At 39.5% G+C, this 18870-nt stretch overlaps 1 protein-coding gene across 8 annotated transcripts in view; it reads left to right on the top strand.

The window, feature by feature from the left end:
- Nucleotides 1-18870, top strand: part of ZNF462 (zinc finger protein 462) — a 97727-nt gene that overhangs the window by 47961 nt on the left and 30896 nt on the right. For 5 of the 8 annotated variants that reach the window (XM_084504161.1, XM_084504165.1, XM_084504162.1 and 2 more), the window contains exons 4-7: nucleotides 535-699; nucleotides 2747-3018; nucleotides 9252-9370; nucleotides 13561-13752. In XM_084504161.1, coding sequence (XP_084360287.1) covers nucleotides 535-699; nucleotides 2747-3018; nucleotides 9252-9370; nucleotides 13561-13752 — 748 coding nt within the window. The remainder of the gene's footprint in view (nucleotides 1-534; nucleotides 700-2746; nucleotides 3019-9251; nucleotides 9371-13560; nucleotides 13753-18870) is intronic. The other 3 variants (XM_084504168.1, XM_084504166.1, XM_084504167.1) reach the window with 2 other exon arrangements.

The raw sequence follows: 18870 nt of genomic DNA, 5'->3' as shown, positions 1-18870 counted from the left end.
CAATTTCCTTTTTAAGAGTACCTCTGAGTAACGCGTCAGTTTACTTCTCAAGCTCGTCTCTTCCAGTGTGTTCACTGATAAAGCGCTCAATATTAACATGACACGAATCTATCTGATGACTGAAGCTTTGGACTAGTGCACCATCACTGGAAGACCAAATTGTGTTCTTTTTCCTGCTCGCTCACTCCCTTCATTCTGCTTTGATTTGGAATATAGTTGCTGCAGAAAAGCCCCTCACAGCTGTTGGGGATGTGGTGGGGTCGTGAAAGAGCAGTTTAAGGCCAGATTGAATAGTCTTCTGGAGAACCACTGTTATGCAAGACCTGAAGGTCTCTCCTGCACAGATGCCTTGCCCACTTGTTCTAGAGGCAGTGATAGACATCAACAAAAATTGGTCTTACAGTCCTGCAAAACAGGACATGTGCATATCAAACATAATTTCCCTTCAGCTGCAAAATCTGGCCTGCATTTCTAAAAATGAGATATCAAAGCCCAATTTAGCATACGAATTGATTTATGCTTGTGTACTCATAGGCTTTTGGGCACTTGGAAGATGTTTCAAAACTTAAAGAGCGGAAAGTGGTTGGCTACAAATGTAAATTTTGTGTGGAAGTCCATCCAACACTTCGAGCCATCTGTAATCACCTCCGCAAGCATGTCCAGTATGGAAATGTCTCTTCTGTGTCAGCTACAGTAAAGGTGAGAATTTTAAAACTGTAATTAAACCTTTTAACATTGTTTAAAATGAAGGACTCATTGAAAACCTGCTCTTGTGAAGTTGAATGGATTTTGAGCTGGGTGTTTTAGTTCAGTGTAATGTTTCAGTCATTTAAACATTAAGTTTCTTCAGTGTATTTGGTTTATTTTAAGATGTTTTAACTTTTTTCCACTCTTGATCTAGGGGCACGAAGACTATTTAATTCTCATTTCTTCTCAGCCACAAAGGAATTGATGTCGTTGATGACCGAAAGACTTGGTTTATGAGCAGGAGGCTTTCTCTCAGCTATTCTGGGCTACATTTCTGCTTAGTTAAAACATAAAAGACCTGCTTTCCTTTTTTGTTTGTTTTTGTTTTTGTTTCTTCTTTTAAGAAGAGTAAGTGTGCGTTCAAATGGGTGAATTGTGAACTTGCTTATGGTATACCTTTGCACATGAAATTTTGGGTCCAGAGGAGGGCCACGAAGATGATCAGAGGGCTGGAGCACCTCTCCTATGAAGACAGGCTGAGAGACCTGGGGATGTTCAGCCTGAAGAAGAGAAGGCTCTGGGGAGACCTCATTGCAGCTTTTCAATAGCTGAAGGGGGCTTATAAAAAAGATGGAGAGCAACTCTTTGCTTGGGCAGACAATGACAAGATGAGGGAGAATGCCTTTAAATTAAAAGATGGTAGATTTAGATTAGATGTTAGGAGGAAATTCTTCATTCTGTAAGTGGTGAGGCAGTGGACCCGGTTGCTTAGAGAAACTGTGGTTGCCCCATCCCTCAAAGTGTTCAAGACCAGGTTGGATGAGGCCCTGGGCAACCTGATCTAGTGGGAGGTGTCCCTGCTCATGGGAGGGGGGTTGGAACTAGATGACCTTTAAGGTCCCTTCCAACCCAAGCTGTTCTATGGTTCTCTGATTTCCTTACTGGCTCCAGACAAAACATTGAAACGGCCAGCTGAGATGGTGGTACCATTCAGGTGATTAGTTGTAAAAGTTGTTCCTTTCTCCCTGTGAAAGAGAACATCTTCTAGGACATCTCCAAGGATAGACCATGCTCCACAGACTGATTTCCACGGTATTGTAAGGGGCAGTGCAGGTGCAATAAAGCTGCAGGAGCTAGGTCTGTATTCCTTTTCCTTGTGCTCCTGCTGCAGGTTTCAGTGCCTGACTTAGGGTGCCTCTTTTGTGACACTAGCTGTGTGCTTTGAGGAAACTCATGCAACCTCAGAGAGATTTAATTGCCCTCCCATGTGCCTTTTTTTTTTAATCTTACCTTACTGCTAATAGACAGTGATGTTTCCCTCCTATCAGACCATTTCCTCTCCTCCCAGCTTCTCACATGAAGTTATGAAGTTAATGTGGGGTCAATGCCATCTTTTGAATAAATAGATGTTATGCAGCAGGGAACAAAAGTTGAAATCCAAGGCTGAAAGAACATGATGCAGATATTCTTACAGGTTTTTAAAGTTGCTGCAAATACACATGCTTTAGTTAGAAGAGAGAAAGGACAGATCAGTTAAGAAAAGGAATAAGAAAAGACCTTTTCTGTTTGCTTTTTGTTTTTAAGAAGGATTCTGGGATCTTAGAGCACCTGCTTCTTTCTTATGAATTTGACACTGATGGGCAAAGTCTATGTGGTAAGACGGACTACTCTATCAGTCTGTAAAGTAGCTACAGTATAAGCTAGAGCAATATAAACTAAAATGAACTTGCTCTATACCATACTAAGGTTTCACTGATAAAGTCTAGAAGATTCATATAAATACTATTGAGAGAGTTGATTTAGTTTCTGATCTCTTTGCATTCATTATTTTATTGTGCAGAGAGATTTTTTTTTAACATGTATGTATACATACAATTACCTCTTCCACTCCCGAGAATAGGCTCTTTTTTCAGAAAGCCATTAATATGGAGCTTGTGTAGGGATATATTTAGAAAAACAGCGTAGTGGGAAACCTAGGAATTAAGATGAACACGTGGGAAAGCCTGAAGGGCAGAAGGGTGAGAGAATTGATGGCTTTGGGGGGGTATGTGTTTTTTAGCAGGAAGCTGAAGATTCTTCAAACACAACTTTGGAGGGTTGTGAGGGAGCCAAAGACCCTGGCATTGTGGAATTTACAGAAGCTGAATCTGGAGCATCCTTGGAAGATGAAACCAGGCCTGGGGGCTACCACTGCAGCCAGTGTGACCGGGTTTTGATGTCTATGCAGGGTCTGCGATCTCACGAGAGGAGTCACTTGGCTCTGGCCATGTTTACCCGGGAAGACAAGTACAGCTGCCAGTATTGCTCCTTTGTCTCTGCTTTCAGGCACAAGTAAGTTCTGGCTTTTATTTTTGTTTTCAAAAGAAGCACAGATTAGCACTACTGTTCTATAGGTTGACAGTGAAGAGGAGTACACTCAACTTGATTTTTAGCAACCATTTTCTCAGCATTTAGGTATCTTATGTGCTGCAAACCCTTTAGCCATCATTACTTGTAACTGCTTCTAAAATGTCACATCTTTATATCTTCTTGAATTTATTTAAGCCCCTTTTTGTTGCATGTAGGGGAAAAAGCATGCAATCCAAATAATACAACTCTTTTCAGTAGGTACACATTGAAGCTTACCACTTATGAAGCCATGTCAAATGTATGAGACCTAACAGGTCAAGAAGAGAAGTATGTTTCTTTTTAATCGTTAATACGCAATGAACTTCTGCTGCACACAATTACGCGTTTGTAACTACTACAACTCCTTGATCATTGAGTTTTCATATCTAATGTTAAATAGCTATCATAAGATTCCTTAAAAATAGATTTTTTTTCCTTAATCATGGTGTGCAATTTCACTCTAAAATATTTCAATTTCACACCAGCATGGTATACTTATGATTCCATCAGTTGTTTCCTTGTCTCATGCAGCATGTGAAAAATTTGTAGTCATCAAAAATAGTTGGAATTCTTATGATTTTGTTCCTACAGGTTGAGTTCGCCATCAGATGGGTAGTTATTAAAATTCTTACCATCACACACACACGTACATATATATACACACACACACACAAATATATATATATTTGTATATATATATATATATATATATAAACCTTCCCCCAAAAAATGGAGCATGTTGGACTGACACACAGAGTTTTCTGTGTGACATGTATCATATGTGACACACATTTTTCTAGTTTCTTGGTAAAGAGCTGCTCCTTTACCATTTTAACAAAAGAAGAGATGATTAACATGCTCACTCAACATAGACATTTTGTAGCACTATCAACAGCACTCTCAAATTTGTTCAATGTGTTGCTGTTTTGCCTTTAAATGTATGTGGGAGACAAGCACAATACAAAGTGTTTTTATACTCCTTATACTGGAAACCGAGTTTTCTACTAGTGTCATGACAAACTGATGCCACAGTTTGGTGTGCCATGTTAGAAAGATCCATAGGGTGGGGGAAGCATGGATACTACTGTGCATACGCCACCCATCTTTGTTGAGGCCAACAATGGGGATGTCCTGACCTCTCTTGTCTCACAAAGCCAAGCCTGCTGTTTGCCTAGTAAATTGGTTTGCTTCCAAAATCAGACTTGTGTTGAGTTTTGTCTCTTGTTACTCTGTTTTCTACCTAGGAAATGAATAAAGTATTATCCTACAAGTAGAAGGATTGGAAGTCAGAAAGTAGTGAATAGCAGCAAAGAACACTACAGTTACCACCTAGTTTGATAATAGGTGCTGTTGCTATTGTTGAGGTGGTCTGCTTTATCTTTTATTTTTGATCCCGATGCAACTGTTGTCTTGAGAGATTAAGTTCATGAAAGAAACCAAACCAGTGTTTAATTGACACACTATTTTCCTGAATCTTACCAAAACTTAAAAACGTGCCCTTGGAAGAATTGTGCTGGCAACATATGTGGTCATGAATACAGTTTTAAATATTATAATGTTGAACATCTTAAGGTATGTATTTTAGAATAGCTTAGACGTGTTATACACATCTTTGACAGTGTGCTTTAATTGTTCAGCAAGCTCATTGCCTATCAGCTGTTTAAAACATGTTTTAATATTTGCTACAAGTATTTGCTGCAAGCATTCAGTATCTTACTATTTGAGAGATTTCATGGAATCATTTAGGTTGGAAAAGACCTCTAAGATCAAGTCCAACCTTTAACCTAGCACTGTCAAGTCTGCAATTAAACTATGTCCCTAAGCACCACATCTGCGTGACTTTTAAATGCCTCGAGGGATGGTGACTCAACCACTTCCCTGGCAGCCTGTTTGAATGCTTCACAACCCTTTCAGTGAAGAAACTTTTCCTAATATCCAACCCAAATCTTCCCTGACAACTCTGAGGCCATTTCTTCTTGTCCTACTGTTTGTTGCTTGGGAGAAGAGACCAACCCCCACCTCGCTACAGCCTCCTTTCAGGTAGTTGTAGAGAGTGATAAGGTCTCCCCTGAGCCTTCTTTTCTTTAGGTTGAGTAACCCTAGTTCTCTCAGCCAGTCCTCATAAGGCATGTTCTCTAGACCCTTCATCAGCTTTGTTGCCCTTTGTTGGACATGCTCCAGCACCTCAATGTCTTTCTTGTAGTGAGGGACCCAAAACTGAATGCACTATTCAAGCTGCGGCCTCAACAAAGCCAAGTACAGAGGAACAATCACTTACCTAGTCCTTCTGGCCATGCTACTTCTGACACAAGCCAGGATGCTGCTGGCCTTGGCCACCAGAGCTGGCTTGTATTCAGCTGGCGATCAACCGATAGCTCCAGACCCTTTTCCACTGGCCAGCTTTCCAGCCACTCTTCACCCAGCCTGTAGTGTTGGATGGGGTTGTTGTGCCCCAAATACATGACCTGGCACTTGGCCTTGTTGAACTTCATACAGTTGGCCTTGGCCCATTGATCCAGCCTATCCAGATCCCTCTGTAGAGCCTTCCTACCCTCAAGCTGTTTAACACTCCCTCCTAACTTGGTGTCATCTGTGAAATTACAAAGGGTGCACTTGATCTCTTTGTCTAGATCATTGATAAACATATTAAAAAGAACTGGTCCCAGTACTGAGCCTTGGCGGACACCACTTGTGACCAGCTGCTAACTGGATTTAACTCCACTTACAACTCTTTGGACCCAGCCAGTTTTTCACTCAGCAGAGCATATGCCTATCCAGGCCATGAGCAGCCAGTTTTTCCGGGAGAATGCTGTGGGAAACAGGGTCAAAAGCTTTCCTGAGGTCTACGTAGACAACATCCACAGCATTTCTCTCATCTACTAAGCAGGTCACCTTGTGGCAGAACGAGATCAGGTTAGCCACAGTTTCATAAACCACTGCTGACTGGGCCTGATCACCTGGTTATCCTGTATGTGCTATATGATGGCAGTCAGGATGATCTACTCCATAATCTTTGCTGGCACTGAGGTCAGACTGACAGGCCAGTACATTCACTGGATTCTCCTTCGAGCCTTTCCTGGAGTTTTGCATCACACTTGCTTCCTCCATCCAACTGGCATCTCCCAGGCTAGCCCCAGGACTGCTGATAAATGATGGAAAGTGGCTGGGTGAACACTTTTTCCAGCTCCCTCATTACCCTTGGGTGATCCCATTCGGCCCCATAGACTTGTATGTGTCTAAGATGTGTAGCAGGTCGCTAACCATTTTGTCTTGGATTATGGGGGCTTCATTCTGCTTCCTATCCCTATGTTCCAGCTCAGGGGTATGGGAACCCCTTTTGCATTTAAGACTTACATTTTCAAGAGTGTCCAGCCTTCCTGGACACCTTTGCCCTTCAGGACTGCCTCCCAAGGGACTTCACCAACCACTCTTCTAAGCAGGCTGTCTGTACTCTGGAAGTCCAGGGTGGCAGTTCCACTAACCTCCTTCTTTACTTTTCCAAGAATTGAAAACTATCATTTTGTGATCACTATGCCCAAGACAGCCTCCAGCCTTCACATCACCCTCAAGTCCTTCTTTGTGCACAAGCAAATTGTACAGTAGGGCGCCGTCCCTTGTTGACTCACTCATCAGCTCAGTCAGGAAGTTATCTTCCATGGACTCCAGGAACTTTGTCAGCCTGGTTGGATGGTCTTTAACAGAAATCCACCATGACATCTGCCTTGTTGGCCTTCCCCCTGATTTTTACCCATAAGCACTCAACTCTGTTTTCACCATCATGAAACTCAAGACAGTCAAACCACTCCCTAACATACAGGGCTCACCACTGACTCTCTAGCATCAGAAGAATTTATAGCCATTCTTTGCAGTACTCCAGTCATCCCACCATATTTCTGTGATGGCAACTATATTCGTTTTCCTGCTGCACAATGGCTTCCAGTTCTTCCTGTTTGTTGCTCATGTTGTGTTCATTGGTGTAGATGCACTTCAATTGGGCTACTGATTCTGTCACCTTTTGGGGGGAAGAAGTTTTAATTACTATGTGACCATTCTCAGGCACTTCAGTGATGTCACCCATCAACAATATCTCTTGTGCCTTTTCTGTCACATGGCTCTCCATCCCCTAACGTTGCTGGGATGGCAGACCATAGGACCTTGCTAGCACGCTGTCCCACAACCACTGGTATGTTGACCTCAGACTTGTCTCTAGTGAGCCTGGTTTTATCCATTTCCCCCTTCAAATCTACTTTAAATCTCCCTCAGTGAGCTTTGGTAACTCCTGTGCAAAAATTCTTTTCCCCCTTTGAGATGGGTCTACCCCATCTGTTGCCAGCAGACCTGGTATCCTGTACAACAACCCATGATCCAAAGTCCTGCCAGTGATACGAGGCTCAGAGCCAGGTATTGACCTGCTGATTCTTCCTGTTTCTCCCCTCATCATTCCCTGCAACTGGAGGGATAGGGGAGAATGCTACTTGTGCTCCTGATCCCTTAACCAGTTGGCACAAGGCTCTGAAGTCTCTCTTGATTGCCCTCAGACTTTGAAACTTCAGCGTTACTAGCCTGAAAAATCAATAATGGATAATAACCTGAGGGCTGCATCAGACAGAGTAGGAAGCTTTGTCTTCACAACTTTAATTGGGGTCCCAATGAAGCAGCAGATGTCCCTAAGAAGTGGGTCCAGTCTGCATATTGAGACATCTTTTCCTATTTCTCTGGAAAAGCTGAACAGTTTGTCATGCTGCAAACTTCATCCTGGATTTGTTTTAAGTTGTATTTATTTGAAGCGGCCCTGAGAGGGACATAAGTTTATTTCTAATTTTTTTTTTTTTTTTTTTTTTTTTTTTTTTTTTTTTTTTGCAACCATCAGATTTTTGAAGACACAGACTTTAGTGTTAGGTCTTGTAAATAGGGATGTTCTGGTTTAAGCTCTGTCAGTGTGGGACTGAAGATCCCATGACAATCTGTGTAGTGAGAGAGGGCTGGAACAGCCTGCGCTTGATTCCATGTTGATATTCAGTAAAGAAGAACGTGATGATTTAGGTAAAACAAGGAAATAAGCCTAAAATATGTCTAGAATAAGGTGGCAAGTGGGGGACAGTTCTGTCAAATTACTACTCCTACAGCCCTCTCTAACTACCTTTTTGTTCTATCGCCATGTGTAAGGAGACTCAAGCGAAAACTAGATCACAAAGCATTAATGTTTCCAGGGAAGAGGCTGTACTGGAAATGTTTACAACACAAGCTGAAGCTACTTACTTACCACCTGGAGACTGTGAACTCTTGACTGTGAGACACAGCATAGAAACTGCAGAGCTCTGCAGGACTTTAGAATGAATTTGATCTTTTGGTAAAAACTGTGGCAATGTCCTTTTTTTTTCTTTCCTTTTTTTTTTTTTTTTTTTTTTTTCCCCCATCTAAATTTTACTGAACTGTTAAAAGAAGCTGTGGAGAGAGAACAGGTTCTGATCACACCCTGGTTATCAAGCTGTCAGTAGCTTCCAGTTTCCCTGAAGAAAGTAGAGGCTGGTCTTAGCCACCCCTTCTTCTCTTGTTGAGCTTTGTGCAGCATATCCCACTCTGTTCTGCCTGAAACTCTGTTGCCTTTTAATCCTGGAACTCATCAACTGCAGCCTGCTGGCACCCTCCCCAGAGCAGGATCTCTAATCTGCTTTTGCTGCTGTAACCAAAAGGCTTCCTCATTAAAGCTGGTCAAAAATATCTTTTTTTTATTTTTCCTTTTTCTCTCTCTCTCTTTTTTTTTTTTTCTTTCAAGAGGACAAAGGGGGGCATACTTCCACAAAAATGTTTCCAAGGAAAAATATTCTGTAATGATAATTTTACTGTTTTCATCTGCTACTTGTTTCTTTCAACTGGTCCTTTAAGTCTAAATCAGGTATAATTTAATTTATACTAATTTTGCACTAGAAGTTATTTAAGAGGCTTGCTTTCTGCATAACAGAATTGGTGTCAGCTCTGCTCCTTTTCCTCAAATTAGATTCTACTTTATCTGTAGGTAGACCTGTTGAATTTAAAGAGATTGTATGAGAAATTGTAATTGAGCCTGGTTTGGCTCTTATTTAATTAATGCTGTAACTGTTTTGCCTTGCATCTGAAGGAATAGTTGAAATTATTTACCTTTTTGTGTTTCCCTTTTTTGTCTTTCTCTTTTCAAGTCTGGATCGTCACATGCAGACCCACCATGGACATCATAAGCCGTTCCGTTGCAAGTTGTGCCCATTCAAGTCCTCTTATAATAGCCGCCTGAAAACCCATATACTCAAGGCTCATGCTGGTAAGTTTTCTCTCCCAGTTTTGCAGTGCAGCAGCAGAAATGGCCCGTGTATTCTTGTTGCTGATGAGAGATGCTGGTTCGAGTCACGTGTTTTGTCACCAGATTTGGGTAAGATTTCAATGGCAAGTCAGGATTGGCCAACCTGTGCACCTATTGGAATCAGTAGAAATTTGGATAACATTTTCAGAAAGAAAAAAATTATAAAACTGTGATGAGTACTTCTAGAAATTTTTCCTTTTCTTCTGATTTCATTTTTGTAAATGATTTGTTCTTATTATGCTTGCATGTTTCCAGGTAAATCTAGTCAGCTTATACCACTGTCTGAACTTTGCTCTATTATGTTTGTATTTATGTTTGTGCTTTAAGTGGGAAAACAGTTGTGGACTGAATCTTGGTTTTGGTGGATTCCTATGCTGGCTTTCATGGTAAAGCCAAACACTGGAAGTTTTGGGATTCAAGTCTGTGTTCAGCAGACTGAGAACATCATCATTCCATTATTGCACATGGAAATTTATCTTGGAGTTCTCTGTATTGCAGTACAGAATCCATACAAGTGAGCATGCAAACATGCTTCTATTAAACAAGAACTGGGAAGGTGATATATCATACAAGATAGATCACAGAATCACAGAATCACAGAATCACAGAATTTTCTAGGTTGGAAGAGACCTCAAGGTCATCGAGTCCAACCTCCAACCTAACGCTAACAGCCCTCCACTAAACCATATCCCTAAGCTGTACATCTAAGCGTCTTTTGAAGACTTCCAGGGATGGTGACTCCACCACTTCCCTGGGCAGCCTGTTCCAATGCCTCACAACCCTTTCTGTAAAGAAGTTCTTCCTAACATCTAACCTAAAACTCCCCTGGCTCAACTTAAGCCCATTCCCCCTCGTCCTGTCACCAGGCACGTGGGAGAACAGGCCAACCCCCACCTCTCTACAGATCACCACAGAGTATTGCATATGTGATTGTTAAAAAACTTGATGCTCAAAATATCCTGGTAGGTGTCTTATCTTCACTCCATGGCCCTAGATTCTTGGCAGTGTCATGCATCATGCATTGAAAAGTTATCAGAAAACTGGAGGCAAGAACCGCTGTTTCTGTCTGCAATTGTTGCATCTTCCTGGATAACAGACAAAAAAACGAACCCCAAACCACTGTCCAGACATCCACTCTGATACACATGACATACTATTGGCTGATCTAAAAGACTGCAAAGTAGATCAGTTGTTTCCAACTCACATGCAGAAACTACTGGCACAGATAACAAAGGTCTAGAAGTACATTCCTTTATTATTTGTTCACATCTTGTTATATTCAAGATGGTATGGAGGAGGAAGATGTGAAAATGAGGAGAAAAGATAGGAGGAATTCATAACTGTCTGATAATTTTTAATAAAGGTAATTATCACCCTTGATCCAAGACACTTTTTGTCTACAAAATGTAGGAGGGATTGTTGGTCTTTCTTGTACTCCATTTCCTATGCTGGTTTCAGATTTCACAGAGCTTCTGCTAGGACCCTTCTCTGTACTTGGATGGGTGTTGTGGATTAGCTTGTCTATTGCCAACCTCATCTGTATATGACTATGGCATTCTCTACTTCCAAAGCAGTCCAACTACATGCAGCAGTTTCAGTTTATAGAATCCCACATCCTGTACAGAGATGACATGTTTCTTCATCTTCACCAACCATAAAATGTTTTCTCTACGCTATTGTAAAGCCGGGCTTCTTTGTGTTACTGTGTTCAAACCTGCCAGATTTTTAGATCTGAAGTTTGCATGCAACTGATATTTACTTCACACTCCTCTTCATGTAGGTTATTGATTTACTTAGTATGAATTCATGCTATTGAACTTGATTAGTGGACACTCCTCGAAGGGCCATGTTTTGCATCATACAAGAACACAATTTCATGGTTGCCTAGATAGTGTTTTGCACAATGACTTGTGTAATAGGGTTTTCAGAGGCTTATGATCTGTTTCTGCCTCAGTCCATTTCTACCAAATTTTCACATCACAGAAAATTGCTCAGATGTTTTTCAGTCAGAGATTTGCTTTGTTGTGTATTGAGTCAGTCCTTCAGAAATATATGATAGTGAATAAACATTCTATGAAAACTTCTCCTCAGACTCCCCAGTTTTTCAGTGACACAGTGGTTCTCTGAACCTCTTTTGTTAACATTTTTTCTCTGTTGTCAATCTTCTCATTATCAGTTTGTTTAGAAGTAGAAATTTCTGTGCCCCTTTATTCATTTATCTAGTCTCCTGGAGATCTTTTAAAATGCACTAAAATCCCAGATCCTGAAGTGGAAGAGTATTGGCCCTGTTTCCATTCTACATAATCTGAAATGTAATGCTCCAAGTATATATCAAGTGCTGAGAGTACTCTCCCCTACTGCCCCCTGAAAATTTTAGATGTATTTATTTGTATGTATATTTATACAATATTTTTTATGAAATGAAAAACTGGCAGTTGAAAACATGCAAAGTCTTATATTGAGTCAAACTGTAGTCTTGCCTCTAGAAGCTACTACATCCTTTCATGTTGAAGTCTACCTGAACTGTTATTGATGGATAGCACGTATATTTTTTAGTCGTGTCCAGCCTTCTTAATATGTAATCATCGTCTTTCCTTGAATGTCTTGTGATGCTTATAAGTTCATGGTTGTTGCCTACCATTGTCCGGCAATTTCTTAAACTGTGAAGGATAATATCTGAATCTCGCTGGTATCTTATACTTTGGGAGTTTATTGTGGCATTACATTCTTGTGTTCCATTAAGCAGCTTGTTGTACATGCTATCCAAAAAGTGCTTTATTTCTGTTTGTATAAAGGTAATACATAACTGATGTAATATGCAGGTGAGAAATACCATTTGAAGAAATGGGACAATTTCTTGTTTTACTTCTTCAGAGTCTGTGATCTATTCTCTTTCAGATGTACCAAAAGAGTCTTTTTAAGTTTATGTTTTGTCCCCATGATTAGCATAGTTTTTCAGAGAGAGAGGGTTGGGAGTTATTTTTTTTTTTTTGTAAGATGGTTGCTGATTTTTTCAGGTGTGCTTATTCTGACTTGTAATATGCATGTTTACACATGCTGTTTTGGTTCATATATTTGTGGTGTTGGAAATGATGCTATTTGAGAATCCTGCTTGCTAAATTTGAGAGATGGAAAACATTTTCTGCCTTGTTCATTACCAGAACCCTTGGTCTGCTGTACTGTTCATGAATATTTTACTCCAATATGAGTTGTGGCTCTTTATATACAGCTCATATGTGGCCAGTGTACATGGAAGTGGTACTTCCAAAACAACAACTTGGCACCTGTTACTATCACATTGTTTGTGTTGGGAGAGTTTCACTTTGTGTTCCAATTGCCTCCATGCTTAATGCAAAACAAATCTTATCTCAAGATTTGTTTCCCCTGGTTTGCTGTCTCTGTAGCTTGGAATGTATTCAAAATTAAGTTCACTACTGTTCATTACTTCTTTTCTTTCACTTCTTTTAGTGCTTTCTCATAACACACATAGCCCTACAGATATGCGCTGTTCTTGGTATTGCCATGTTCACTTCTTGTTGTAAAACAACTTTGACTTTGTTACCAGTTCTGTGGAGATTATTCCTGCCTAATGGGAAATTTTTGATAAGGAGAAAATGTGACGTTCCCCAAATGTAATTTTTTTTTGGTTTGCTTTGTTCATTTGTTTGTTTGTCTTTGGTTTTCTGAGGAACCTTTGATATAATTTTGTAGTATCCTTCTTTGTTCTTTAATAATGATGCTGAACGTGCTGCATGCAGAAACAAGTGATTTCACTCTCTATAGCCGCTGTGCTCCCAAAAAAGTTTGGAAAGCTATAGTTAAGTGACTCCATTTTCATCTCAGAGTTTGTTTTCTTCTCATACCATGCAACACAGGCATGCTAATAGTCTGGTCTCTGTTTTTTTGACATCAGTCACTTCACAAGGATCTGCAGTTGTCCAAAAGCAATACTTTGTTCCAAAGCAGGTGTCTGTACCCACAGACTTCAGGCTGCTCCAACAAGGAGGTGCACGTACCTTGTTCTCTTTGGGATCAATCTAGTGCTGAAGGAATCCATGTGAACTTTACTTCCAAGTTCAATAGGAGAAGTATGGGGACCCCATTTTGTTTCTTTTGTGAGCTGATGACTTGCCTGTATTTCGCTCACCCAGGTGAACATGCCTACAAATGTTCCTCCTGCTCATTTTCCACCATGACAATCAGCCAGCTGAAAGAGCACTCCTTGAAAGTGCATGGGAAAGCACTGACACTACCAAGACCCCGCATTGTCAACCTTGCAGCCTCACACGCCCACCACACCTCCAAGAACCACACTCCTGCTGAAGAAGTGGAGGACTCTAATGGTAAGAGGTGCCTCAGAGCAAGAATTTAATTTTCTAAGGTGCCACTTAATATATTGATTACAAAAAAAAAAAAAAAAAAAAAAAAAAAAAGAAAACCAGCAGGCAGCTTGTCCAAAAAGCAACTTCATTTGATTATTAATAAAAATCTGAAGTTGCATCAAAACCAAGAATAAACGTGGTGTTTTGGGTCATGACCTTCACCAGTGCATACCTCATTAACTTGTCCTGTCACCAGTTGACTTTGGAATATGTCAGTGCTGGCTTTACTTCTTAGGAAAGATTTAAGTTGCAGAAAATTTTCAAATGTAGAACTCCTATTGATAACCAGTGGGAAAGGAATCATATAATTCCATCCATGCACCTGAAAAACAGTTCTTTGTCCTGTTGGAGAACTTCAATGAAACCATATGATTAAGCTTAAAATGCAGACCTGTAGTGATAATAAAAGCTTAAATAAAATAAATAAAAAATAATAAAATTCTTGCTCTTGCTACAGAGGACACAAACAGTACCTCCAGATACTAGGCTGCATCTGCAAGAGTGAGAAACTGTTTCTTTCCTACACTTTTCTTCAAACCTGTTGATCACCTAGTGCTAGGGAAGTACATAGAAGATATTTAAAAAGCAGGAGAGGAAGGGTGCTGTGAACAGAGAAAAGAGACTTCTAGAAAAAAAAAATGTTGTGTGGTATCATAGAAAGTGTTAAGACTTTTTAATGGGTAGCTTAAGAGGCAAGTTTTGGGTGTCACTTCCTTGCAATCAAGAGAATTGGTCTTTGGGCAAAAAAAATGTTGATTCCTAGATGAGTTGCGTTAAATGGGTAGAGAATGTAGGTGAATATAAAGAAAAGTTTGAGATCTGCAGATGTTCAGGGAACTGGCATGAGAGGTATTAGAAAAGGAGGGAAAAATCCAGAAGTTTGCCAGGTTCTTGATGGATTTGTTTGTTTTTGTTTTGTTTCTTGGTAAAAACCTTTTTTTTTTTTTTTTTTTCCTTTTTTCCTTCATTACTGGCAAAATGAGGGGGGATGTTCTGAATACTATCAGTAGTCATTTTGTAGCATTTCTGATCTCCCATCTTCCTTTCTTTCATTTCTCTCCTAAAAAAAAAAGTGTGAAATGATAAAGTGAAAGATAAGAAGGAAGTTCAGAAAACGGCAGAAAGGAATTTAAAGAAAAAAAAAATTGGCATAGAAACACTTAGTTGAAGAAAAAGAGAGAAGTGAATAATATTTTTGTGGTTAAGCAAGTCACTTCTGGGGTCAGAATCAGAATCTTTATCAAACGATTTTGACCAGCTGCTCTCAGACTGCCTTTTGTAAAAGGGTTGTCTGGAACAGTATGATGGAGACTTACTAACTGAGCTTTTATTTTTGCTAATGCTAGCTTAAGCTAATCCAACAAGCAGAGTACATCTTGTGATTGTATTCTGCTTTTTAATTGCTAAAAAAAAAATCAGCTGCTGACTTTCAAGAAGTAGAGAATAATTTTTAGTGGCTGTCCTACTCTTCACTGTGTATTGGCAATCTTTTAGTGGTGTTGAGACATACAGAAGGACAGTATTTGAATTTGGAAAAAATGGTACACTTACACCTTTTTTGCTTATCCCATAGCTCAAAGTCATGATTAGTGAAGTAAAAATTTCAAGTGCAGAAGTCAAAAATTCAAGTAAAGAATATGATTTTATAATCTTTAATATAAATTCTTCCTAAAGTAAATAAAAGGAGATGAATCTGTTAACAAAAACACCTTATGAGGTTGACTCTGTTACCTAGATTTGTATTGCAGCCAGAGACCAAGGCAGAATTTGTCCCAATTAGCTTGATCATCTTTAAACAGGGTTAGTGGTTAAGTCACTTTGACAATAATAGAAGCCACCCACTGGGGAGCTAGTCATATGAGTACAGGTGTTATAATAATAGTGTTAACATTTTCAGCATTGTTTGAGGAAGGAATAACCTGATTTAATTAATTTTTTTTTTCATTAGGAAGTTGGCTGTAGATCAAGGTAATGGCAGAGGCTCTTACGACATCATTTATTTTTGGTTTTTAAAAGGGAATAAAATAAGCTGTATGTGACCTAGGCCTGCAAATTGCAGGTGATACATAAAGCTACATAAAAGACTGGTCCCAATAATCGGAAATGCATGTCTATGTTAGAGGTTCTGTTATGTCCTGTTGGAGCCAATAAGAGGGGCTCATACAAGGTGTAGTTGGATTTTGATTGTTTTTCTGTGTATAAATAATCTACACATGGGCTCTGATCAAGTTAATTCACTTGGGATACAAAATTGAATTAGGGAGGGGGTGAGTGACTGTCAAAATGCTGCCTCACATTGTTATGGACTTGTTTTGTAGGCTGGAAGGCATACAGCATACAGTATAATTGAAATGGCTGCAGAAAAAGTTTTGTTTTTGTCTTTGGATTAATATCATAGTTGGAAGAAGATAGGGAGCTGGATGGCTTGTGGAGATTTGAGGGTATAATAGAATTCCTCTTGTCCATTGCTGAGCATTATAAAAATGGAGAAAAGGAAAAAGGGTACCTAAATTGTAATAGCAGAGTGCATGTCTGAATAGAACTGTTCTGGGACAAGAGTGCAGTGGATCTTCTGCTGATACTTTTTTTTTTTTTTTTTTTTTTCCGTGCAGAAATTGTTCCCTGAGGGGCCTTTCTTAGAACATTTCTTTTGTTCTGCTAGATTGATCCATTCATTAAAAGTTGCAAATATATTTGAATTTGTGTGACTCAGTTCTATGTGGGTAGCAGCAAGCATATCTGAAGTGTTCAACTGTATATCCTGGATGTGTTTTGGGTGCTTGATGTATTTTCTGCGGAAGTGAAGTTTAAGGAAGGTAGATACTGAGAGGTTGAGGCAGGCCATCCCCAGCAACTACATTGTCCTTAGAAAGCATAACAGCCACTTTAATGCTTGTATGCTTCTCTCAGGGCAGTAGTGTAAGAAGGTGTTTGCATCCATCTCAGAAAAGAGTCAGCAGTGCAGGCTTTCTTATAGTCATTGGTGGTTTTGTTTTGTTTTTAATGCTGTTCTTTGTACCCTACTTGCATGTTGTGTGATTTTTAGATATGTAAGGAACCTATTTTTATTGTATCCTAATCTAACTAGATGTAAAACATTTTTTTTTTCAAATAAAAAGAGAGACACAAAAGATCAACAAGTGTTGATCACCTCTGCAACTTCTCTCTATTTTGCATAACATAAGGGCATTGAGTAATTTGTGGTGTCCAACTCTTCTTAAAACGGTAAGATTGCTGTTGTGGTAAATTGTTCTTTTGCACTCCTGATAATTTACAAGTATTTGTCTTCTTGCAAAAATAGAGATAGTGGTGTTGTGACTATTTGCTGTTGTGTGGTTATTCTTTTTTCTTCCTTATTTACTCTTTACACTGATTTAGCAGTTACAGTGTGGCTTAACAGATTTGCTGTCTTACACAGTAAAAATTAAAAGTGCATATTGAAAGACTTCAAACTGTTAGTAGGAGTAGTGGATGAATTACCTAACAAGATTTGTGTGTTCTTTCAGTCCTTTTGAGAAGCAGAACTTAAATTCGTATTACTCTCTGTCCAGAAAGATTGTATGGCTTTATTGATGGTACTATCATGTTGTAGCAATATGTATCAAAGATAAGGGTTTCCAGTACTACAGGGTGAAGAGTTAGCTCTGTTGACTTGGGTGTGGGGCAATGGATTCCCAGGGTCTGTATGTTCAAGTCATAATATTAAAAGATCACTGTCACTTTCAGTAAGAAAGAGTTGAAAGCAAGTCAAGCACAAAAATCGTGTGACTGAACACAAGAAAACAGAGGAACAAGTATTACCTGCAATGTGATCATCAACTAAGGAGAAAGCATACGTGGAGAGGCACTGCTTGTATAAGCACCGAGGTTATGCATGTTTGCTTGTATTCGAGAGCTGTGGAGGTGGTGGACTGCCTTCCTTCCTTTTTTGTATAAACTGGAGAAATCCATGAATGTAGCCAATTGTCTTAAAGCCATAAAGCAAAATGACTCAAAAGATGGATAAATGGTTTCATATTATTACTTCACCCTTAAGCAAAAGCTTGTTGGGAATTTATAAAATACTTGCTCTAAATTGCCCTGGCTAATACTGTTGCTTTTTTGAGTAGCTCTTTAAAAAACAACAAAACAAAACCCTCTGGCCTAACTGTGTTGTAGAGCAGAATACCACTCTATATTCATATGGCTAGCAGACTTGGAGCCTCATAAATTTGTTTGTATCACAACTGTGTGCAGTAATTCAAAATAATAGTTCTTTAATTTTACTGATTAACATAATGAGTTGCAGGAATAACACAGTACTAAGTGCAAGTGATAAACTAAACAGATCTGGATGTGGCTTCCAATGTCTTCTCAGTCATGCTGCCATTGCACAAGATCATTCCTTTTTAGTGGTAAGCAGCTCTTGAAATGTAGAAAGCAGCACCGTTCATGTCTGCCCTTGAAGCTCAATAGTCACACTTTTCACTATTATGCAAACCAAACAGTATCTATCATTAATAACAGCACACATCACAAAACACATGCAGAGTCAGAGTTAGAAGATTTTTTAAAATTTCCCAGTGCGTGCTATGTCAACATCTAAATTACATTTAATTAAATGGAGCACTGGCTGCATGAACTGCTAAGTGAAACACCCATTACCCTGTTCCAGCTTTTTCTGAACTTTAGCCTTTGCCAGTGGAAAAGAACTTTGTCTCATCTAGAAACTGGAATTTAAATACACCTGCATGCTTTGCCGGAGCTAAGTAGGGTACAAAAAGGGTTGACTAAGTAGTGTCTCTGGGACTGTTGTTTAAGAACTGTAAATCCCTTCCTATTCCTGTACATTTTTTCAAAATATGTAACACAAAATCAGGGTGTGTTTCTCCTATGCTGCTTGTCAGAGGAAATCTTGAAGGGTGCAGAGGATCTTTAGCAGGTTTGCTGAAGCAATTTCACATACTGCCAGAATAAGAGGAGACCTGTGTGGAAGCAAGGAGGCTTTTCAGTAAAATTCTCTCAGCTGGTGCCAGTGACACAGGATTGTTACTGTGATCCAGTAAGCCCTAGAACCACTCGGCTCCCTCTTCTACTTTA

This window comes from Aythya ferina (genome assembly GCF_964211825.1).
Source record: "Aythya ferina genome assembly, chromosome: Z".
Classification (NCBI taxonomy): Eukaryota; Metazoa; Chordata; class Aves; order Anseriformes; family Anatidae; genus Aythya; species Aythya ferina.
This window is presented reverse-complemented; position numbering and strand designations above follow the sequence as displayed.